The sequence below is a fragment of the Nycticebus coucang genome, chromosome 7 (assembly GCF_027406575.1).
Source record: "Nycticebus coucang isolate mNycCou1 chromosome 7, mNycCou1.pri, whole genome shotgun sequence".
Classification (NCBI taxonomy): domain Eukaryota; kingdom Metazoa; phylum Chordata; class Mammalia; order Primates; family Lorisidae; genus Nycticebus; species Nycticebus coucang.
The window spans coordinates 129,703,386-129,727,111 of NC_069786.1; the positions used below are offsets into that span (position 1 = coordinate 129,703,386).

The 23,726-nt window shown below is 56.8% G+C and overlaps 2 protein-coding genes across 7 annotated transcripts in view; one reads left to right on the forward strand and one right to left on the reverse strand.

The window, feature by feature from the left end:
* The first annotated feature begins 291 nt into the window (after window positions 1-291).
* Window positions 292-4,426, forward strand: SNORC (secondary ossification center associated regulator of chondrocyte maturation). The gene is made up of 3 exons (XM_053598326.1): window positions 292-413; window positions 4,003-4,185; window positions 4,279-4,426. Exons 1-3 carry the CDS (start codon window positions 341-343, stop codon window positions 4,386-4,388), a joined length of 366 nt encoding a protein of 121 aa, XP_053454301.1. The 5' UTR covers window positions 292-340; the 3' UTR covers window positions 4,389-4,426.
* Window positions 4,427-6,265: 1,839 nt separating this feature from the next.
* Window positions 6,266-23,726, reverse strand: part of NGEF (neuronal guanine nucleotide exchange factor) — a 118,222-nt gene continuing 100,761 nt past the window's right edge. For all 6 annotated transcript variants that reach the window (XM_053598318.1, XM_053598319.1, XM_053598321.1 and 3 more), the window contains 10 exons: window positions 19,911-20,071; window positions 18,491-18,643; window positions 17,194-17,323; window positions 14,871-14,945; window positions 11,994-12,083; window positions 10,686-10,849; window positions 10,093-10,248; window positions 9,259-9,338; window positions 8,453-8,557; window positions 6,266-7,150 (listed from right to left, as the gene is read on the reverse strand). In XM_053598318.1, the coding sequence (XP_053454293.1) occupies window positions 6,960-7,150; window positions 8,453-8,557; window positions 9,259-9,338; window positions 10,093-10,248; window positions 10,686-10,849; window positions 11,994-12,083; window positions 14,871-14,945; window positions 17,194-17,323; window positions 18,491-18,643; window positions 19,911-20,071 (1,305 nt within the window). In that variant the 3' untranslated portion in view covers window positions 6,266-6,959. The remainder of the gene's footprint in view (window positions 7,151-8,452; window positions 8,558-9,258; window positions 9,339-10,092; window positions 10,249-10,685; window positions 10,850-11,993; window positions 12,084-14,870; window positions 14,946-17,193; window positions 17,324-18,490; window positions 18,644-19,910; window positions 20,072-23,726) is intronic.

Consider the following 23,726-nt stretch of genomic DNA (forward strand, 5'->3'; position numbering starts at 1 on the left):
TCTGAAAACCTTCCACTAAGGGGTATGTGAGGGAGGTAGGGTGTGCGTGAAAGATGGAGGAGAGAGGAGAGAGCAATTTCCTCTTTCCTTCTCCGAGGGTGGGGCTGCTTCCAAGTTCAGGAAAGCAGGTCTGTTCTGTAAGCCTTTGCTATGCGTATGTGTGTGTTTGCGCGTGCGTGGGGTGGGAGGGGGCGGGGGGGGCGGGCACGGTGTCCCAGGAGGACAGAGTTTGCATTGATGAAAACCCTTCCCAACCCTTTGATGCCTCTTTCCTGCTGCTCTGAAGTTAACCACTCAGTCCTGTGTGCGTCCCGCCTGTGCTGCACTCACTCTGGCCAGGATGGCATCCTGTCTGGCCCTGTGCATGGCGCTGCTGCTGGTCTCTGGGGTCCTGGCCCCTGCGGTGCTCACAGGTAAGGGGTGCAGGCCTTCAGCTGTGCTGCCACCAGCCCCCCAGGGCCAGGAACTACCTTGGGGCTGGATTCTCCAATGTCCACTGGGGAAGAAGCCCCTCACAGGAGATGGCACGGCCATTTGGGGGATTCTTCAGAGCTCCTATGAGAACGGCCGGCAGCAGCTGTGCGGGGTGAAAGTCGCAGGGAATCGTTAGTGAGTGGGATGAGAGCCTCTGAAGTAGGAAGATGACTTAGGGACCAGGCCCAGGGAAGTCTGGCTGCCATGGATGCAGGGATTACTCTAATGCTCTAAAACACAAAGGCTCCTAGATCTGGGAGGCAAAGGGACACCAGGCACAGGCCCAGCCACCTGGGTGGAAGAACACAGAGCCTTTGCTGGTTACTTTTCAAACTCTCCTACTGGTTTTCTGCAATGTCCTTAGAGAATGATGATTCAGATACTGTTCCCATCTCAGGAAAAATTTCAGGAAAGCATATAGGGCCTGAAATCCCTCTGCAGATGGTGCAGACACTGGACCCAGGCCCTTTGGAAGTCAAAATGGCTAGGTCTGGGGAGCTGGAGGGACTGGCCCAGGCACAGATAGGGCACAGGCAGTAGGCTTTGCTCCTAGAAGAAGGTGATCTCTGTTGGCCAGGAGTTGGGCCGAAGGGCAGCCTGTCTGTGTCCCAGGAGAGTGTTTCAAGTCCCTGGCAGTTTGGGCCTTGGGGAGTGATTATAGATCTGTGATGGAGGGAAGTGGATGTTGGTCTTGAGAATGTGGCCTGGGAGAGCTTCTAAGGAAAGGGAGGCCTGGTAGGACTCCTACCTCCAGTGGGGAGGTGAGAGACCCCCATCTACACTGGGAAAGTGTAGGTGATGGTGATAACCCAAGAAGAAGCTTGTGGCTTGGATTTGCTTCTGGTGCTGTCCCTGCTTGGCTGGGTTTTGTTTTTGTTTTTGTTTGGTAGAGACAGGGTCTTGTTTGGTAGAGACAGGGTCTTGAAATCCTGGCCTTAAGTGATCCTCCTGCCTTGCCTCCCAAAGTGCTGGGATTATAGGTGTGAGCCACCAAGCCAGGCTCAGTCTGCTTCTTAACCTCTCTGTGCCTTCACTTATCTGGTGGATGGCCACACGTGCCATGCTCTACCCTCCTCACAGGGACCATGAGCGCAACATATGGGGCTTTCAGCCTGCAGCAAACATTAGGGGACTGTATCAATATATTCAATAGCCCGGCCCCTCCACTGATGGCGGGGTGGTCTTGGGTGGAACAGCCTCCTCCCATTGATTGGGAAGATGCCAACTTGGACAAGCTGGTGTGTGCCTCTAGAAACTGGGGTAAAAGTTGTCTAAAGCAGAGGGCGGTGTCTTCCATTGCCTGGATCTTGGGGCTGTGATCCTTCCAGCTGCCTTTCACTCCAGTGAAACCACCTCCTGGTCCATGTGAGTGGAGGCAGAGGCTCTGCCTCCTGCCAGCTCTCCACTCCTGTGCCACCAGCTCACCCAGCCCAGGCCACTGGCCAGTGGCCCCAAGGTCAGACTGTGTACACACCATGTGGGTGGGTGGGCGGGCTTTGCTGCAACAGGATGTTCTGTGGACAGCCAGGACCTCACCTGCCCTCACCTCCCCTCTTCCCTCCACATGTCCTACCGAGAGCAGGCAGGCCCCACAGGCAGGGGCTGGAGCACGCCACCCCCACCCCACAGTCTTAGGGGTCCTGGTGGTTCCTGCCATTCTGGGAAGGAGGGTATTTGGGAGGCTCTCGGTACCCCACCCAGGGGCTTGAAGCTCTGAGCAGGTGTGCACAGGGCCTCTGCTCATGGGCCAGGGTCCTGTAGCACACAGGATGAGAGGAGTGGTCCATGGGCCTCTTGGCCTCTGCCCTCCCCACTGGATGCCTATGGCCACAGCTACTGCGGTGGGGGAGCAGGCCAGGTTGAGTGGGCAGGAGGCCAGGGCAGGGATGAAAAGGCCCTTCATGGTCACACAAAGGCCGTCTGTGAGTAAGGGCGCCTAGCCGCGGGGCCCTGTGGTCAGACTGAGCGTTGAACAAACTTATTTACCAAAAGGCAAGGCAGCTGGGGACAGTGGGGCCAGGGGAGAGCCCGTGGTGCCCAGCCCTGTGGCAGTGACACCAGGCCTCAGAGTGTGTAGTGGCATGTCATCACTCCATGGAGTTTGGGTATCCTCACCCCAAGGTGCATGGAACCTCCTCAGGGGCCCTGTAGCCCACCCCCTCTCCACCCTCAGTCTGTCACCCTGGTCCTTCCATCACTGGTCTCCTGACAATCCCGTGGGCTCTGTCCTCCTGCACTCACCTGCTGCCAGGTTGGCTGACAACTGTGTCTATTCCTGGCTTCCCAGAGGACAGATTTTGGGGGAGGCGGTCACTGCCATAGCCTTGTTCCCTCTTCTTACCACAGCAAACTTAGAGTCTACCCACATGCAGATGGAGATAAGAATGCACCTTGGCCCTGCCCAGTCAACTTCAGCCATGGTTCTGGGCATGTTCTGCCCCTGGCCCCTGGGGCCCTGGCTGCAGATGAGCCCTGGACCAGCTGTCAAAGGTCTCCTGAGCTGGCAGAGACACAGGGCATATGGAGCAGCTTGCTTATACCCAGACGTGTCCCAGCCCTTTGCCAGAGGGCCCCGCAGTGAAGACAACAGCTAGAGATGGTGATGATGTCAGTTACCAACTTGTGCAAGATGCTTGAGAGGCAGGGTCTGAACCCTGTCCCAGAGTTCAGGGAGATGGAGTTAGAGGTGAAGTCGGTCTTCTGGGGTCCCAGGGGGAGAGCATCAGAGAGCTAGGATGGGCCCCAGCCCTTCTGATTTGAAAGCCCGGAGGTAGGGGAAGTCTAGCCCCTCAAGCTGCTGGGACCAGCTGGGATTCCACCTGCCCTCTATAGAGGTCTGCTCCACTCCCAGGGAGACTGCTCGTCCATGCCTACTGGCTCCAGGGGGTGATCTCTGCCCTCTCAGGAGCTAGTCACTCCCCTTCCTGAGTTCAGGGCTAATTCCCAAAAGACACCACCCAGGTTGGCCGGGCCTGGTACCCAGGAATCCTGTGGGGGCCTCCCTGGCCAGATGCTGGCCGTGGTGGAACAGGGAGGTGCCTCCCTGTTGGTCTGTCTTGGGTGTGTGGTGAGCTAGCAAGGCCGTGGCTTGTCTATTTCTCTGGGAGACAAGAAGCTTGTGAGCCCCAGACCTTGGGGTCTCCCAAGCAGTGGGCACACTTAAGTCTTTTGTCGACCCAGCCTCCAGAAGGAATCTTCCACTGGGGTAACAAAATTGCAGACCCTTCCCCTACTTGGCTGTGACATGGGAGGCCTGGCTGGGCCTCTTCCCCTTGACCAAAGGGTGGTCTCTGAGTTTGGTGGAAGGCTGGGGTGGCAGTCTCCCCTAATTTGGTGGCAACGGATCTTCCACTGGGGCAACAGCCTATTGGTGCTGGGAAAATTTCCAAGTTGCCACTGAAATGAGAGGGTCCCCCCTCACCCCGAGGTGCTCCCCCACCCAGTTGGTTAACTTGGGCAGGGAAGGGGGGCCAGGTGCCGTCCCTTTGCCCTGTCTCCAGGTCCCCACCCCTTGCCTTGGCCTTGCAGCCGGGGGTCCACAGGAGCCTGTGCCCACACTGTGGAACGAGCCCGTCGAGCTGCCATCCGGAGAAGGCCCCGTGGAGAGCACCAGCCCCTCCCGGGAGCCTGTGGACACTGTTCCCCCCGCCTCCACCCCTGCGCCAGGCCCGGAGGACAGCACAGCACAGGAGCCGCTGGACCAAAGCGGCGGTATGGGCCTGCGGGAGGGGCAGGGGCGCAAGGGAGGACCGAAGGGCTGGCCGGGCAGGGGCCTGGGACTGACGCTTCCTTCACCCTCCGCAGGCTCGCTGGGGCCCGGCGCCATCGCCGCCATCGCCATCGCCGCCCTGCTGGCCACGTGCGTGGTGCTGGCGCTCGTGGTGGTCGCGCTGAGAAAGTTTTCTGCCTCCTGAAGCGAATAAAGAGGCCGCGCCCGGCCGCGGTGCGACTCCCCGCGTGCGTGTGTCCCCGCGTGCGTGTGTGCCCGTGCCGGGGCGTGAGCGGCCGGGACTCGCCCTGTGTGAGCCTAGCGTGTCGGAGCCCGCGCGCGTGGTGTGCACCTGGGTGCGAGCGCAGGTCTCGTGTGCCACGGCCCGGGGCCCGAGGAGCGCGCGCTGGGCTTCCGCTGCCGCTCGCAGCCCACACTTTTAGTGGGGTCATGGACGTGGCGCCCTGCCCAGGCCCCAGCGGACAACCCTGCGCGGTCCCCAAGGCGCCCCTTGGGACCGGCACCCGTCCACCCCCTCAGCGGGCGCCCAGGACAGGGAAGGGCGGGAGAGGAGAGGCGAGGGCTGGAGAACGGGAGGCCGTGGGCCTGCCAGGGCCACCGCCCTGCTCCTGGAGGCTGGGCCGAGAGATGCCAGAGGGCAGGGTCTTTGGGGCGCCCAACCGACGCCTGGATATTTGCGGGGAGGGTGCGTCTTCTGCCTGAGCCGGGCAGCAGGGTCCCCTCTGCGGGTTCGGACCCCCAGGCCTGCAGAGTCAGGGCCCCTGGAAGCCCCTGACCAGGAGTTTTCGTGAGTGGAGGGGTGACACAGGATACTGTCCCCACTCGTACTGCCGGGCCTGGCTGGGCTCAGCCGGCAGCTCCCACGTGGGCAGCTGACTTGTTCAGGGAAAGAAAAACGTCTTTCCCAGCTCAGCTCAGCTCAGCTGGTGTCTGAGTGTGGGGGCAAGTGAGGGGGTGGGAGCATGGGGACCGCACCCCGCCAGGAGCATAATTTTCAGTTTGATGGTGGCCGACCTGCCCTGTGTACAGCAGGGAGGCCAGAACTCTGTCCCTTCTCCCACCCCGGGGCCTTTGGAGCTGAGGCCTGGAAGAGGGGCTGTTAGAAGGTCCCCAGACCAAAGATCCCTCCCCAGGGCTCTTCAACTCCTGACAAACCCCCAGTGCCCAGACACTTCACATGGGTGGAGAGCTTGTCTCAACCTATTTTTACTCCAGAGCCCCTGCAACACATCATGGATTGAAAATTCCTGCATATAAAGGAGTGTCATCAAACTGATTTTCATAAACTGTTGAAATTATTTCTTTTCACATCACCTTGAGTAGCTGAGGCCTCCCTGAGAGCAGATGGTCTGCTCTGCAGGCTGTCTGCCATCTTCTCAAAGCAAGGGCCACAAGCAGATGGCCCACCCTTGGGGACTCAGGCAGGCGTTCCCCCCAGGGGTGGGTCCCTCACTGGGTCCAGGGGGCTGCCCTCCCCAGCTGAGTGAGCCCTGCAGGTGCACCCATGCTCCCGGGGACTCCTATTCTCAAAGGTCTGAGGTCTCAAGAAAGCTGTGCTGTGGCCTGTGGAAAGATGCCGCATAGTGCCACTGGATTTAAAGCAAAGGCCTGTAGTCAGTGTGGTCCCAGGCACACAGTGCCCCTCAACAGTTGGGGACAGAGCAGGTTGGGCCTGGGAGGAGCTGCAGCCTCTGGGTAACTGGCTACCACTGGGGTGGGGCGGGGGGGAGTGCACAGAAATGAGGCCAGCATCCCAGCCCTATACCTGTGATCAGACCCCCCATGGGACCATCACCCACAGATACCCCAGTGCCTCTGTGCTCTTCCAAATCTGTGTTTTCACTTCCTCTGCAAGAAGGGTGTCCCCAATTCCCTCAAACAGCCCCTCCTGTTATAAGCAGAGGCCTCTCCCATTCTGAGGCCCTGCCCTGGCTTCCTGTGCTCTGGGAACCTCCTCTGCCCCCTCCTTTGGAACGTGCCTCCTCCAGGGCCTTGAAGGCTGCGCCTCTCCTCCTGTCCAGAACCCAATACCTCATCCTGTGGGTCCAGTACAATAAAGAGTAGACCTTCATCTCCTTTATTTTATACATGATGCTTCTTTTAATGCAGCCAAAAGTGATATTTGCTCTTCTCATAACCATAACCAATATAAGATGCAGTGACCAATTCATTCCTTAAAACACCTGGGCTCCTCAAGGGGCCAGAACATAGTTAACAGCCAGCCCATTGGGGAGCCAGAGGTGGTGTGGGCCCTCCGTGCTATGAATTGGAGACCAAGGGCCACTCGTCAAGGTCCTTCAGGTAAGCACGGCCCACCGTGTGCCTGGTAGATGCCAATGGCTTCCAAGGTAGAGAAGGACTCGTGCAGGGGGTGGGGACAATCCTCACCTTCTGCCTGTCCCTTGCCAAGGACAGCCTGGGTCTGGGGCCTCTTCCAGTCTCTAGGAAGGCCCTGGAACATGCCCACCCACTTCCACCCCCTCTAAGAGATAGGAGAGACGTGGTGTAACACTGCTTAAAATATACTTTCTTCTCATTTACAAACACATCAGGAGACACAGGCAGCCTTCATCCAGGTTGTGAACGAGGGGCGAAGTCTCAAGAGCACTGATTGTGCTGGAGAGGGCTGGGTCTCCCAAGTCACATCCCACGGGCTGTCCTTCCCCAGAGCCCTCCACTGTCCGTTGGGGTCTCCTGCCAGGCCTTGCCCCCACCTGCCCACATTCCTCTGCCAGGTGGTGCCCTGCACCAGGGATCATTGCCGATTCCGGCTGCCCAGCTTCCTGCGGTCCTTATTCTGGCTTCGCTGAGGATCATCCATCTTATGGACACGGAAACATTCCTTGAGGTTCTGAGACCGGATCTTGGGGTTCAAAATCTCCTCAGTCATGGAGCTGGGGAACCAGCCTCTCTCTTGGTCATGCAGACGCTCACCAAAGATCCACCCTACACAGGGAGGGGGCAGAGGGTCAGGCCTGGGTAGGGGGGTAGGCTCTCTCTTGGCCAGAGGTCCGATCTGTGCGGGGACACTAAGGGTCCAGTTGGCCTTTCCCAAAGGGCAGCTGCTCCATGTACCCTGATGGAGACGCTCAGATTTGTTTACCCCACAAGCTAGAGCTCCAGGAGAGGCACGTGGGCACGTTCACAGGACAAACCCAGTAGGGCGCAGCCAGTCACACTCTGTGCTACACGGTTCTGAACTGACTTTGGAAACCACTCCAGATCCTCGGCAATTCCAGGCTGCCTCTTAGAGCCCAAGACACACCAAGGGCCACCCCCCAAAGCTAGAGGCATTCAGGGGCCTGTGGGGGAGGCAGCTGACCTGGGCTGTGCAATCACCTTCTTGTTGGGCAACTCCTCCCAGACTCTTGGCCTCCTGAGGGCCAGTGTGGTCAGCTGAGGGTGGCCAGCATGCTCTGGTGGACACCAGGAATCACTGAGTCCCCTGGCTCTCTCCTCCCAGAGGTCACCATGTGTTTGCTCAGGGGTTTGGGAGGTGTGTCAGGGTGTTGGTAGTCTGTGGGGGCGGGCAGGAGAGCCCCTGGAACTTTGGGAGTACCCATGAGAGGGATTGTCTGGAAATGGCCTCCCCTGGAGAGCGCTGCGTGAGGAGAGGGAGAAACGGGAAGGGAGGTGCTTCTGAACGTTTGGGGGATTTTCATTAGGGGCAATTCATGTAGAAACAAGGCATATGATTTTAAAAAGGAAGTGGGGTTAGTGTTATTCTGCAGGCACTGGGAGCAAGCTCCACTTGGAACTGATGCTACCAGCAGGGGCAGGCAGGGGTTGGGGTGGCTTCTGGGCCCACGTGGGGCTCCAAGCATGGTGGCCACAGGCTTGCCTGGGAACTCTTGCTGCCAATACAGGGTCTGGGGTCAGAGTTAGAAAGTACCTGGTCTTCTTCCCTCTCACTGTGATGGGGGCGCTGAGACCAGGGCCATCCAGGGGAAAGGGACAGGGAGCCATCCACTTGCAAAGGGGAAGAGGCGAGACCTAACAGCTCTGGGGGCGGGCGTGGAAATAGTGGCACTGGGAAAAGTCTTTTCTGTGGTTCTGAGGGAAGGCCAAAGGTAGCTCGGGTGCTGCAGTGTCTCAGGGAGCAGAGATGTGGCAGAGACGCGGGGCTCTACCTTCACACCAGCCAGCTGTGGCGTCTGCCTCTCCTACCTCATCTTCATCCCTCAGGCTGGGCAAGGCTCAGGGCAGAGTCCCGGGGGTGGGAGGTGGGGGAAGGTCACTGGGACTCACCGTCTTCAGTCTTGTCCAGGATGTTGAGAATGTCGGCGAGGTCCAGCGTCAGCTCGTCTGGCTGCTGGGCCACATATGGGTGCACGCACTGGACCTGGGGGCAGTCTGATGGGGGCAGAGGGGTGTGGCATGTCCTCACTGCTGCGTCACTCCCCCTGCCTATACCCAGGTAAGCCCTGGACACCACCCAGTGGCCAATAGGGATGGTGCTGCAGCAAGTGGCTGGGCTCTGTCTAAAATAGGAAAACGAACTCCCACAGCCACTGAAAAAGGCTCATTTGCGGGAGAGGAAAGATTGTTTCCAAAAAAAAGATTATTAAAATAGCCAGAAGTTCTGAGGAAAAAGCAATACTCAGATAAAGGGATTAACAGGCTGTGAGGTGACTCTTAGACTGCAAAAGGAACTTCCCGTACCTGGGTTGTGGCCCTGGCAGCGGCTTTGGGGTGGTCAGGACAGGGTGAGCTGACCAGGCTTAGCAGCTCCTCTCTAAGGGCTGTGCTCTTTCAGATTTTGTAAGTGTTTCAGACGCTGGCAACCCCCAAAGCCCTAATTCCTCCGGTGTCTATGTGGTACCTGCCACTCAGAACCCAGGAGTTTCTTTGTTAACTCTGTCCAACATTTACAAAGCTTGGGGATGCCAGCATTCCTGACACTAAGCAGTTAGCTGGTATACAAGGCCCACCTCTGTGGAGGCCCACGCAGGCCTCTGGGACCTCTGGCTCGGGGAGAGTTCACAGAGCACCCAAAGCAGGGCTGAACCACGCCAAAGCACAAGGTGTGTCCCTTGGCCCAGCTGGTGACTTACCCAGCAGCCGAGATGTAAACGAAACAAACTTCGTCCTTCTGTTGGGGGCCAGTGAGGTCATCCAGCGCTTCATCTCACTCCTAGTGCAGGAAAGAGGACAGTGCCCCAACCACAGAGCAACAGCACCCCCCCTCAACTAGCAGCCACTCAGTGCCAGCCAGAGCATCACTCAAGGCTACCCCAGGGACAGCTCAGCAGAGCCACAGAAACTGTCCATCCCAGGGTTACACACACGGAAACTGCGCAAAGGCCCGGGAGCCCCACTGTGGTCCTCCAGTGTGGTGCTTCTCTACCAGGTCCCTCAAGGAGACTCGTGAAAGCACATTCCGCGGTCAGCTCCACTGCAGCCACAGTTTCTCATCCCTCCCCTTGCACCAGCTTTAGGGATGAGGAGAGAGGCGGAGGCCCAGCTCGGCAGGGCACGAGAGAGTTGGGTCTCATGGCTCACAAAGCCTGTCTCCCCACATCTATCTTGTTCACCTCTTTCAAGGGTTCTGAGGCTGCCCAGGAGGAGATGGTGCAGGCTTGAGGCCACAAGGCCAGGGAGCAGCAGGGGGAGGGCTTGAAGCTCTAAGGTGGCCCATCCGAAAAGACAGACTTGCCCAGAGTCTGAAGCCCTGAGGGAACATGAGTACACACACGGGAGAGGCACAAACACCCCCAGGGCCTCTTCCCCAGACACCAACAGAAGCCTCACATCGAGGTCTTGGGGCAGGGAGGATGGGGCAAGGCTGCTCCTGCACGAGTGTGTGCTGAGCCTCGCTACGACTGGGATGGGCGAATGGGCAGGCAAGGCCGCTTGGACAGGTGCCCCGAGGGTCTCCAGGCACTCACTGAGAGGATGCTTTCAGCATGTAGGTGGCCTCCCGGTCATCCGCATTCTCGAGCAGCCGCAGGATGAACACGTTGGCCAGCGTCTGGCCCTGGTCCTCCAACTCCTCCACGCGGAGCAGGCCCCTTGGGGCTGAGTCAAACACCTGGTACTTGTCTCTGGGGACCAGGGGAGGCAGGGCAGGAAGGTTAGCCTCAAGGAGGATTGTGGGGGGGTCCCAGGAGAGCCCACCCCCACAGCTCTGCCTCTCTTCACCCACTCTGGAAGCTCCCACCTGAATGCCTGCTTTCCTCACCCCAGAGTGACCCACCCCAGGTACAGGCGAGGAGTTAGCCCTGATGACACTGCAGTGGCCACTCTGCTGAACACTGGCTGTGTCAGACGCTGAGCAGGGCCCTCCACAACCCCAGGAGCAAGCTCCCACTTAACAGGAGGGGAAACCGAGGCCAAAGGCCCAAAGCTGGACAGCAAGAAAGCAAACCCTTAAACCTGACCCCAGAGCCTGAGTTGTGTTCTGCCTCCTCGCTGCACCCCCAGGTCCCAGCCAAACCCAGTGTCCATCATGCTCACCTGGCATGTCCTGGCCCTGACTCACCCGGGGATCTGCCGGCAGATCACCAGCAGGTCGTTGAAGAGAAAGAGGTAAATTTCATGGAAGAGCTTCTTGGTCCTCAGGGTCCGGGAGGTCTTGGGGCCCGACATCTGCTGCAGCTCGCCCTGCTTCAGCAGCCAGCGGGAGTGGGAGATGATGGGCACCGACTGGGGAGAGGAGGCATCAGGCAGGCCACGCCCCGCAGGGGACGGGTTATACTGTGACGTGCAGTGTGTCAGGGCCATGCTGGCTCTGTCTTGTGTCCTGCTGCTGCCCAGGACCCGGGTACACGGATGCAGGGAAATGGCAGGGCAGTGCGTGAGTCTGACCGTGAATGTGCGTCCCTGTATGTGTGTGCGTGTGTCTGTGTGTTTGCATGTGTGTACACACACGCTGCATGTGCAGGTATGCAATGTATGTGCTCATACGCATGTGTGTACATGTACATGCATGTGTGCGTGTGTGTACATGTACATGCATGTGTGCGTGTGTGTACACGTGTACATGCCTGTGTGTCCATGTGCACATCTGTTTACATGTGAGCGTGTGCAGGGAACCACCGTGACTACTGCATGTGTGTGCCTGTTAAGTGTGGTGGCTGGTGACTGTCATCATTGCCCCCATGAGGTTCATCTGCTTGATGCAGAATCAAAGAAGGGGCCAACTTTACAAGGGGGGAGGAAGAAATGGGACCCTGGGGGTGAGGACAGCCACTGGTCCTGACTATGTAGCTTGGGGCAGGCACCAACACCTGGCACTCAGCCTGCCAGGCGCAGCTGCATGTGGAGATAGAGGCCACCTCTGCATCCGCGAGTGGGGCTGAGCTCCCAAACCCAGTCTGACCTCAGCACCATGTGCTGACATGCCCAAGTCACCAGGAATGCAGGCCCAGGGCCCCCGGGGGCTCACCAATGCCTGCAGTATTACATAAAGCGTTGGGGGAAGGTTAGTAGCTTCCAAGTCCTCCCAATTTGTAAATCCCTGAAACAGGGATCCCTGCCACACTTCATATAAACTGACTGCTCGAGGTCACCAGCTGGTGGATAGGGACAGGATCACACCCAGGCAGACAGCTCAGGTCCCTGCACAACGGTCTTGGACACTTGTCTCTCAAAAGGTATGTCGAGGCCACTGTGATGGAGTCTGGAGGCCAGGGGCAGGCAGACCACCTCAGCTGGGGAGGTCATGGGGCAGCAGGGACCTGAGTGTGGCTAGTGACCAAAGCTCCCAGCCAGCCACAGGTTGTCTGTGCCCTGGGGTGGGGGCAGGGACCTGGCCATGGGTGCAGCTGGCCCTGATCCCTCCACTCACCTTGATCTTAAACTCCATCTTCTTTTGAATGCTGATCATCTGCTCCGTGCGGCTCATCTTCCTGACGCCCTCGTTGCACGCCTTCACCACCTGGGACAGGGAGGAGGGCACATGAGGCCCCCCGCCAGCTTTCTCAGCCTGAGGGACCAGGCTACTAGGCACCAAGTAGCTGAGACTGGCCAGCCAGTCTCCAATGGGCTGCAGCTCCTTTCTCTAGCACCTTCCGGAACACAGGGAGGTGGGATAACCTGTTGGTTCTAGTGGAGAAAGTCAGTGCCTTGTCCTTGCCAGGAACACACATATCCAGCCTCCTTCCTCACCTGTCAAACTGGGATGGGCAGCCCCACAGGGCCCAGGTTGGCCTCACACCCGTGAGGGCATGAAGACTCTCCCTGCCCTCCTAGCCACAACCAGGTGCCAAGAGGCCTTGAGAATACTGCGTTTGCAGGGCTTCTGGGAGCACGACCCTGTGCTGGCCCGTGGGACCTACTCCAGAGCCTGGCATACCACGGGTGCTCCAGAAAGTGTGAACAGGGCATAGTGCCCAGAGAAGTGGGCTGTTGTCTGCAGTGTAGTTTACAGTGAGAAACACCGCAGTCAACCTAAATGGCCAGGTGGGCTTGACTAAAATAACAGCAATAGATCCATATAACTGAGCGCTGGGCAACGGTTAAATGCAGTAACTCTCTGTGTGCTAACACAGCAGAGTGGCGTGTGGGCCACAGCCCTTGCCAAGAATACGGTTGTGTGACTTGTGTGTGTGCTGCATGAGTGCCACGTGTGTGCATGTGTGCCCTTTGTCTGTTGTGCGTGCCACATGGGTGCATGTGTGCCTTGTGTGTGTTGTGCATGCCACGTGTTTGCATGTGTGCCCTGTGTGTGTGTCACACGAGCCACTTGTGTGCATGTGTGCCCTGTGTAGGTGTGTCGCACGTGCCATGTGCGCATGTGTGCCTTGTGTGTTGTGCATGCCACGTGTGTGCATGTGTGCCCTGTGTGTGTGTCGCATGAGCCACGTGTGTGCATGTGTGCCCTGGGTGTGTGTCGCACGTGCCACTTGTGTGCATGTGTGCCCTGTGTGGGTGTGTTGCGCGTGCCACGTGTGCATGTGTGCCTTGTGTGGGTGTGTCGCGCGTGCCACGTGTGCATGTGTGCCCTGTGTGTGTGAAGCGCATGCTACTTGTGTGCATGTGTGCCCTGTGTGGGTGTGTCGTGCGTGCCACGTGCGCGTGTGTGCCCTGTGTGTGTGTCGCGCGTGCCACGTGTGTCCATGTGTGCCCTGTGTGTGTCGCACGTGCCACATGTGTGCATGTGTGCCCTGTGTGTGTCACGTGTGCCACGTGCGCGTGTGCCCTGTGTGTGTCACACGTGCCACGTATGTATGTGTTCCCTGTGTGTCGTGCGTGGCACGTGTGTCCATGTGTGCCCTGTGTGTGTCGCGCGTGCCACGTGTGTGCCAGCACGCAGAAGGTTGCTGCAGCATGTTGCAGTTGGGTGTGGTTTAGCCCGAGAGCAGTATGATCTACTTACTCATAAGCATTTTCTGAGTGTTCTTTTCTTTTCTTTTTTTTTTTTTTGCAGTTTTTGGCCTGGGCTGGGTTTGAACCCACCACCTCCAGCATATGGGGCTGGTGCCCTACTCCTTTGAGCCACAGGCACCGCCCTGAGTTTTCTTGTTTTAAGCATAGTTTTATAAATTAGAGAAAAGAACAAACCTTTATTTTTAAAAATTAAGCTGTGAGACACAGAGTATACCTTTCATTAAAAGGAAAACAGCTAAAAGCAGGAAAGAACCTCCTGGGGCACATGGGCCCCTCACAGGTCACAGGACCCACTTCCTGTGGCCCAGCGTGGCTGGAATGAATTCACCTGGGTCAAATGCACCTTCTGCTTCCAGGGGTGGCCAGGGGTCCAAAAGACATTCTGGCTCAAGGGTCACTGACTCCCTCTGACTACCTGCTTGAGGCAAGGAGTCTTTCCTCCCCAGTGTTCCCAGGTACAACTGCCAGAGGACTTTGGTAGTGGACTGGTCTGGGTGAGGGACGGACTACGTAAAAGTAGGAAGCCCCCGTGGCTCCCTGTAGCTTAAAACCACCACCAGGTGCCCACCGAGGGCAGTTTCCTTTTACTAAGCTTCCGCCCTGGGTGGCACAGAAGTGGGATGGACTTCCTGCAGCCCACACTCCCCCCTCATGGGGCCACTAGCACGACAGGGGTGCCCCAGCCCAGCTGCCTACACTAGCTCTGAGCTGCAGCTGACACCAGGCCCCAAACACAGCCGAGCACTCTAGGGGCACCGAGGGTGGAAATGTGTTAGCTGACCCCTCCCACACAGCCCCTGATCTGCTCAGAGTCCCCAGGAGAAACTGTCCCTCTCTGAGGATTAGGCAGGAAAAGCCCAGGGCTCTTGGGCAGGGCCAGCGACCTCTCTCCTAGGGACGCACACGGGAGATGGATCTGGAGGGCGGAGCTCAGGGCCGGAGCTATGTCAGGGAGCAAGGAGAGCAAGGACAGCTGGGGGGCCTCACAGGAGGGAGGCGAGGTGGCTGCTGACTCGGGACACAGGCAGAGACAAGTGTGGGGTCTTTGCAGCCATGTGCCTGCAGTGAGCAGCACCAGGTGGCTAACAAGGGCTGGGAGCCTGTGGTGGCGAAGAGTGCCACACAGATGAAGGTGTCCCGAGGATGCCACCCTGACGTCCCTGGCAGGCATGTTCACAGAGCTCAGTTCAAGCCACACCTTGTGTATTTTGTAGCCCAAATGACTTTTCTGCATTGCAAAAACAATTCTTAAACTGCATTTAGGGAGCAGGACCGGGCAGGTGGGTGGAGACCAGCACACGGTTTACTGAGCACACAGGAAGAGGGGGCGACTCACCATCTCCAGCTCCCTGTGGGCGTCCAAGGCCGTGCACTCACGCTCTGACCTCTCTTCCACCCTTTTCAGGATATTCTAAGCACAGGGAAAGGCCCATTAACTTCCCTTGCTTCCGACTTTTCCTCCCCTCAGTGTCTCCCCCTCCTGCATAGACACACTCCCTTCTAGGACAGACGGCCAGAGAAGCCATGACAGGCCGGGCTGAGCATCCAACCTTCCAGGCTGTGAAATGATGACCACGGGCTCAAGTGTGCTGTGAGGACTGACCATTCTCTACCGTCACCAGCCAGAGCCCAAGACCTCAGGGTACAGCAAAGATCAAAGCAAAAGAGGAACCCGGTATAGTGTCCAGCAGAGAGAGACTGTCCTGTGCACTTAGGGCCACCCTGGCCCCAAGGGGAACTAAATGCTATGGGGGTGGGAGACCAGGGGCGGAGGTCTCCAACTGCATGGGCAGAGGCCTCTGGGCCCTAGGCCTGCCGTGTGGTCACCTGCCCCACCTCGGGCAGCCAAGCCAGAAACCTGTGAGTCTTACATACACCTCCCTAGGCCTTCCCTTTGCAGGTGGCCAGTCACCAAACCGTCACTGCCCTACTCCCAGATTATTCTCCCTGCTGAACAGAACAATTCAGGCTCCATCTTCTCTCACTGGACTAAAAGCTCCATCTGCCCAGGCCACTCTGGTGGCCGACCTGAGGCAGTGACCTGCCATCCTACTTGGGCCGCCCCTCCCCTGGGCTCCCCACCATCCCTCCTTTGAGCCCTCCCTGAGGTTCCCCATTCCATTGTTTTCCTAACAACAGCTTTGCCCTAGGTCTTAATCTTAGTTTTTTTGGTTTACATTTTACAAAGGTTCAGATTTTTATACATCCATATATGCTCTTTTTTAATAAAATTTCTATAAAATATTTTTCTCTGTATAATTAGGAGATGTCACTGTCTTCTCTTTCAGCTTTTCCAAGTTAAAAAATTTCTCAAGGAACTCCTTTAATCATGGCTGTGTTATGATTCAGGTTGACAACTGTGCTGTTTTCCCATGTCCTTGTCACCTGCCATCCCTGCACAGGGGCTGCTTCTGACACCTGTTTCTTTGCTGCTCCTGAGTCCCTCCTCCCCAGCTTGGGCCTCCCTTCCTTTTTACTGTGGCTTCTGGTGTGAGCTGACCCCTGCGTTTGGCCTTCCACCTGCCTGACTTCTGACCTCCAGGTCACCATCTAGGCTGCTCCCCTCAGAGCCACAGCTGGACTCTGCGCCACCTATTTCATCTGCTTTGCTGCCAACAGCTCCCCCTGCCTGGGCTGTGAACAGACATGTCCCCAGCATGTGTCAGGCAGGGGTGGGGGTCTCCATCCTGCTGCCTGGTCCCAGTCTCATTCAGGAGGCCTCAGGCTGGGCTCCACCTCTCCTGGGTCTGTCCCCCCTCACGGCTCTTCCTTCTTGGGCCTGGCTTTGGCCCAGGCCCAGGGTGTAGTCAAAGGCCCAGCCCAGGGTGTAGTCTAAGGCCTCTATTTCCCCTTCCTTGGTGGTCTCTTGTATTTAATATAAAATTCCACCCAGATGCCAACAGCTCCTGCTCTGATTCCTCCTGTCTATGACTTACAGCCACAGCTACCTGGAGCTCAGCTCCTTCCACAGTGAACGTCAAGCGCTCCGCACCTGGCCTCCCCACCTGCCCTCCACACCTGGCCTCCCCAGCTCGGCCATGCTGCACATTCTGTGCCACTCACCCTGTGCAGCTCAGGCCTCTTGTCTCCTCTCTCAGCAAGTCACTGATCTCAATTCCCCAAGTTCCCTCCAGGTCTCTACTCCCCACCCTGCTCCTCAGGCCAAGATGAGCCCCTTCTCCTGCCATTATGCTCCACAGCAGCCTCAGTGGATCAAGTGGCACCTGTCACACTGAGGACAGAATCCACTGTCTCACCTGCCCCCAGGCCTTTGCATAAGCCACTCCCTCTGGGTAGAATGTTCTTTCCTCCAGATCATCACTGGGTCAGCCCCTCTTTGTCATCAAGTCTCAGCTTAAATGTCACTTGTCTTTCTGAATCCACCCCCCATAATTGGTAGTGGCCAGGCGGTTCCTTGATGGTGTCACTCCCTCTTACTGTCCTGATGGCCATGACCATTTCCTGGCTGTGTGTGGTCTCTTCCCTCCTGAACGTGGCTCCCTGGGGAAAGGGGCTGAGCTCCCACTGCTTGGGAATGTGCCTGGCACACAGTAGGAGCTTAAATGGGATTTGTGGAACTGATGGACTTCCTAGAAAGCCACCAGAGCCTGGAATGACCACAGGGCCAATCCGGCAGGGCAGGGAGGACTGGACAGTACCTGCACTAGCAGCTTGAGGCGCGTGATCCTCTGGAAAGGCAGGATGAGGAAGGAGGAGAAGGGCAGCCCCTTGCACTTGGGGTCGAGCTCCAGCTGTGCGATCAGCTCCCGAAAAGCTGCCTTCTCCTGGCTGGGGACACAGATGTGGGGGTGGGTCTGTGGGCTCGGAGGAGGCCCCAGTTGGAGGCATTTCTGCCTCATCCATGGCCTCCCAGGAACCAGATGACCCACAGACACGGAAAACATGCCTATTTCTTTCTTCCTTTCTTTCTTTAAATGGAAAATAAACTGTTCATGTACAAGTCAAATAACAATAGTGGCTTCACCTGTCAGGCCATGAACACGGAACAAAATGTGTGTGGGAGGGTGAGCGTGCCTGGGTGGCCAGGGATGTGAATCAGGGCACGGTAGAAGGTTCTACCCAGCGGGGAGCTGGAGACACCTGCCCGGAAGGCCTGCACTATCTCTGACAAGGTGGGCTTGGCAGTGGCTGTCTGCGGCGCCAACAGGGGCTGGGGAGGACGTTGTTGGCGGCGGTGGGCTGCAGGCCCAAGGCATGGTGAAGGGCTGCCCCATGGACTCTTAGGCACTGCACCCTATTCTTGTTCTGCTGGGTGCTTGCCTTCTTAGCGCTTGTCCCCCAAATAGCATGTTAATTCCCTCAAATTCCAACGTTTTTAACACCTACCATTAAAACACCCAAATGCCCAAATACTTAAGACTTGAAACATTCATAATTAACTCTACGGCTATGGGAGTGCAGTGTGTGATCAGGTATTACTACTCGGGAAGTCCTTATATATACACCTCACTGTGGCACTGCAACACCTCTCCGGGTAAGCCTGGTGTATCAGCGCAAGAATTCAAGAGCAGTTGACTGAAAATCATCTTGTCAACTGAAACACCTAAGAAAGTTTACACAATGGGCAGATTTGCAATGAGTTCAAGTGCACTGCTGGAAAACCATCAAAGAGACTCCTTCCCGCCCATCCCTACCCTTGTTGCTGGTTCAGACCCACTTCTCTGCCGCCCTGGGCAGACTGTCCACTTGGCTTCATGCTCTCTTCTCTATCCTCACAGAGTTCTGCTCGGCTGTTCTGGACACAGGTCCTGACCCCAAGAGGGTCAGGGTGGGTTAATGACACCAAATGCCCTGGGAAGTGCTGGTTTGGATACTCCCAGAAGCAGGGCTAACCTCTGTGGCCCATTTGGACCTTGGGCAGCAGAGGGAGATGCCAAAGGTGCCCACCGTGCAGGAGGAGGGGGTGTCCCGAGGCCTGGGGCAGGGCACACTCACAGCAGCTGCTTGTACGTCCTCTCCTGGTAGGTCTGGTTGCTGACGTAGGTGATGTACACTGAGAAGTGGTTGGCTGCATAATGGTACACGATGTCGCACACATCAGAGATGACGATGTTCTCCTCCATCCGGTGCTCCAGCTCCAGGAGAAACCTGCAGGGGGCAGGGGCTCGGGTTGAGGGGGTCTGGGTGGCAGAGACTCAGGAAAAGTCCCACCAAGGGCAGCGAGTGGTCCTGGCTCAGACAAACCAGTGTAAGATGAGCCGGTGAGATGGACTGGGGGGGAATCTGAGTGCTGGCTGCGTATTTGGCCACATCAAGGAATTACTGCTGTTCAGTTTCATAGGTGGACAATGGCATTAGTAGCATTGAGAGAGGGCGACCTCATCTTTCAGGCAGGCACCAATGGGTCAGGAGAGGAGATGAAACAAGAATGAGGATCTGCTGCAGAAGCCCGAGGCCGGTGCGTGGGGCTCCATATGTGGGTTTCCCTACTTCCGCATGTTTGGAACTTTCCAGAGTAAAATACAAACACAGAAACAAGAAGTATGGCAGCCAAGGGGTCTCACAGCTGCCCTGGCTTTAGTCAGCCGTGATCTCCTAACCCTACTAGCTGGGCCTGCTATGAGGAAGTGGCTGGGCTGCAGAAGGAAGGGTTGGGGCAATGCCAAGGAAGGACCCACTCAGGGGACCCACGAGAGCGAGCCGCGTGTGACGGTAAGTATCCCTCACTGCTCGGTGAGGGGCTGCCCTGTTATGCCACGCCGTGGCTTCATGTCCAAGCATGAGGGGCAACTTGGCTGATCCCCATGTGGCTCTTAGCTGCAAAATTCCACAGGCTGCTGTGGAAACGGTCGATGGCTTTTTGTCCTAGCAATGTGACTGGGGTTTGTTTCCTCTCTTCCTCACTCTGGCTCAGCTTCCTTCACACAGGCCTCGCTGGAAGCAGCTCCTACGACCACCTCCACTAGTCACTGAAGGTGCAACGCAGAGGAGAAGAGACAGCGTGACACCAGGACCACGCCCTGCACTGGACACAGAGGGTCTCGTGGCCCCGCACGCACCAAGCCAGGGCTTACACAAACACTCCTGGACTTGCCTGACTTAATTAAATTTGCCTGACCGCAGTTTTCTGCATAAAAGAGCCAGACTTGAGGTCACTCCAGCTGGGGTGAGGGGGTGTGGGACACTCAGAGCTCATATGCTGATGGAGGGGACTCTGGGGATGAGGCTAGCCGCCCTGCTGGGACTGGTGGTGGCAATCTTTGGATTTACATTTTTATTCATTTATGTTTTATTATGGCAAATTCCAAACACACAGAAGTAGAGGAGACAGTGTCACGAGTGCTTGTCACTGGCTTTGACCACACCCTAGGCATGGAGAAGGCCCCGAGAGGGGTGGCTGTCCCTGCGTCCTCACCGCTCACTGACAGCTAGGACGTCTAGGACATTGGAGAAGAGGATGTGTGCCTCGGACGGGTGCAGGGTCTTCCTCAGCCGCTCATTCTCCATGAAGTGGGACACCAGCAGGTTCAGGCTCTTGTAGTAGGAGGCCTCGGACGTGACCAGCTCAAACATGGCCTGCATTAGGGAGACCCCAAGGTTACTGCCTGGAGCCTCCCATGAAGACGCCAGCCTTTTGTTAACACAGAGAGGGGCAGAGAGACACCCCACGGAGTTTAAAAGAAGAAACCACCTATAGGAGCCAGCGGGGACAGATGCTCCCACAGGGGCCATGGGATGGTGATGAGGCCACTCTTCCCTCGGGGCACATCAGCCCCTGGCAAAGGGGTAGGGCAGCCACTCCTCATGGAGGACACTTTCCTGGTTTGCCACACGACACCAGAGACCGCCTAGGAACCAAAGTGGGAGGCCAGACGGCGGCCAGGGGTTTCTGGGCGTGGAAATCGGGTGAAGGCTGGCAGGGAAGGGGATCGCATTTGCCCACACCCAGAAACCCGCCTGGAAGGAAAAGGCCACGTGGCAGCCACAGGCATCGCAGAAGCGGAATCCAGGGTGATTTTTCTTCTTTTCTTTTTACCTTTTAAATTGTCTGAAAAGTTCAAAACAAGCACATATTTTTACTTATATGGTTTGGTTTTATAATGTAATCGATAAGGTGATTTTGATTTTGGAAAAGAAAGAAATCTGTAATTGAATGAGTTTTCTGGAGGCATCTTTGGTCTCCATCACAGTTACTATCTGATTACTGAACCTATGAACACAACAAAACTAATGGGGGCTCTGTTCTCTCCTGTCATTCAGCAAACACAAGCGGTGGGCCCAGGCTTGTTTCCCCTCCTTGTCTACCAGTAAACCCAGCAACCCTTCCTGAGACCAGCCTGGGGCTGTCCCCACCTTCCTCTGCCCCACTACCTGATGCTCCTTGACCAAGGCCTGCAGGGTTCAGGCCCCCTGGGGCTATCCAGTGGGTTGAACTGTGGCCCCACAGAACCTGTGTCCACATCCTCACTCCCTAGTATCTGTGAATGTGACCTTATTTGGAAAAAGGGTCTTTGCAGGTGTAATTAAATTAAGGATTTTGACATGAGATCATCTTGGATTTAGGTTGGGGCTGGAACTCAGTGACAGGTATCTTCATAAAAGAGAGGCAGAGGGGGCTTTGACACCCACACGGGGAGGAGGGAGGGAGGTGGAGGCAGAGACTGAAGTGTGGCATCCATAAAGCAAGGAACGCCTGCAGCCACCTCCGCCACCAGAAACTGCAAGAGGCAAGGAGCCTCCCCTTAGAGCCCTCGGAGGGAGCACGCCCAGCCACTTTGTTTTCTTTAGAATATAGAAGTATAAGTTTATTGGGCTGGGTGCGGTGGCTCATACCTGTAATCCTAGCACTCTGGGAGTCCGAGGTGGCTGAATTGCCTGAGCTCATGAGCTCAAGACCAGCCTGAGCTAGAGCGAGACCCCCCTCTCTATAAAATAGCCAGGTATGTGGTGGGCCCCTATAGTCCCAGCTAATCGAGAGGCTGAGGCAAGAGGATTGCTTGAGCCCAAGAGTGTGAGGTTGCTGTGAGCTACCATGCCATGGCACTCTCCCCCAGGGTGACTGAGTGAGACTCTGTCTCAAAAAACTAAATAAGTAAATAAATAAATACAAGCATAAGCTTATTGTATATTAGAGAAAGGGAAAAGAGTGGGGGTGGGGAGATGAGAAAAAGAGAGAGAAGAAAGAGATAGCAAGGGGTGAGAGAACGGAAGATGGGGGGGATTTTTTTTTTTAAAGTTCTCACTGTGTTGCTCAGGCTGGTCTCAAACTCTTGGCCTCAGATATCCTCCCAAAGTTCTGGGATTACAGGCATGAGCCACCGTGCCTGGACCAGTTGACACCTTGATTTCAGGTTTCTGACCTCCCTCCACAGTTGTGGAAGAACAATCTGTCGTTCCATGTCACGCAGCTTGTGGTAATTTGTCACGGCAGTCCCCGTAAACCAACACGGTTGGAGTGGGGAGGGATGGGACCCAGGGCAGTGAGGATCAGGGGGGTTCTGGTCCACCCTTCTGGGTCCCACCCAACTCACATCTCACTTTTTTGGGGGCCCCCTCCAGCCTCCCCACTGGTCAGACTCCCCGACCCAGGGCTCAAGGCTAAGCACAAACTCCAGCATTAGGGAGTGTTTGTTCCTGGAACGTGCCAGGCCCTGGAGTGGTGGGATTTCCCGTGCTGTCTCATTTAATCCTCCCAGGTCCCCCAGGAAGAATGACAGCAGCTCCTCCCTTTTCACCAAAAGGAAACAGATACAAAGAGGTGAAGTCATGTCCCCAAAGTCACACAGCCGGATGGCGAAGGGAAGACATCCTACCACCTCCTGGGTAGAGCAGGGTTTATGGGGCCCCTGCTGTTGGAAGCACTGCCAGACAGCCAACCTGGCAAAGCACTCTTGCATGCTGGGGACACCCTATAGCATAAACCCGCACCCCAACAGGGTGCTGGCTCCTGCTGACAGCACCGCAGGGCAGGCCGCCCGCTGCAGACCCAGGGCCACCCTCAGCAGTGAGGGCCCATCCGGCCCCGTGTCACTGAAGATCCCCACATCTCACCTGTCTAGTCTACCTAAAAATTAGAAGCCACAAAAAACACTTGGCACTGGGCCTCAGTAGCTGAACAGCAGCCCCAGCACAGAGGATGACCAAAGCCCAGCCTAGCTACACTGGGTGATGTTTCCCAGAAACTTCTGTTACAGATACTGTGACAAACTCATTTTCCTTTTAAATTTAAGGCTCTTAAGAAAATATCAAGTGGTTACAGCTCACAAGTTCCAAGCAAATACAACTAACAACACCAACACAGATGAGTGTCACAGACACCAAGGGGGAGAAATTGCCACACCTGGACCCGGGTCCCTGAAAGGCACAGCCACCAGACCTCATCTGCCTGCAGGATGCCTGTTAGAGCCACCTGGGATGAGAGCAGTAAGAGCCGCCCGGCTCCCTGGAGGCTGGCACCTTCGTCCTGATTGGCGGACAAGGGCCAGGGAAGCTGGGCACAGGGCGGCCGGGCCTTAGTCACGCTGGCTGAGGTGGCTGTGCCCGCTGCCCACACTCACCCCGTCCTCACCCGTTTTGGCAGTTAATTATCCATGGGTTTCAGTTTTCCATGCATTTGCCTTCCCCCGTGCGTCAGATCATTTGCCACATCAATATGTTTGTCTCTCCCTTACAGATATTATCTTCACTCTCATCCAAGCCTTAGCGTGACGGTCCGGAGCTGACGGGGACTCCTGGCTCTGCGCCTCACTCACTCACTCTCTGGTTCATCTGCCCGTTCCACAAAAGCTGGCTGAGCACCTGCTGAGTGCCAGGTCCAGGTCCAGGCCCTGAGTGCCCAGTGGAGGACACAGCCAATTCTGCTGCGGCCAGAGCACTCACATCCCAGGACACCCCAGGGCAGTGGAGAGAGTGAGCAAAAGTGACACGCATTGGGGGGGGTGAGGCGTGTGAGGAGCAGTGGAGAGAGTGAGCAGAGGTGACATGCATTGGGGGGGTGAGGCGTGTAGGAGCAGTGGAGAGAGTGAGCAGATGTGACACGCATTGGGGGAGTGAGGCGTGTGAGGAGCAGTGGAGAGAGTGAGCAGACGTGACACGCATTGGGGGGGTGAGGCGTGTGAGGAGCAGTGGAGAGAGTGAGCAGAGGTGACACGCATTGGGGGGGTGAGGCGTGTGAGGAGCAGTGGAGAGAGTGAGCAGAGGTGACACGCATTGGGGGAGTGAGGCGTGTGAG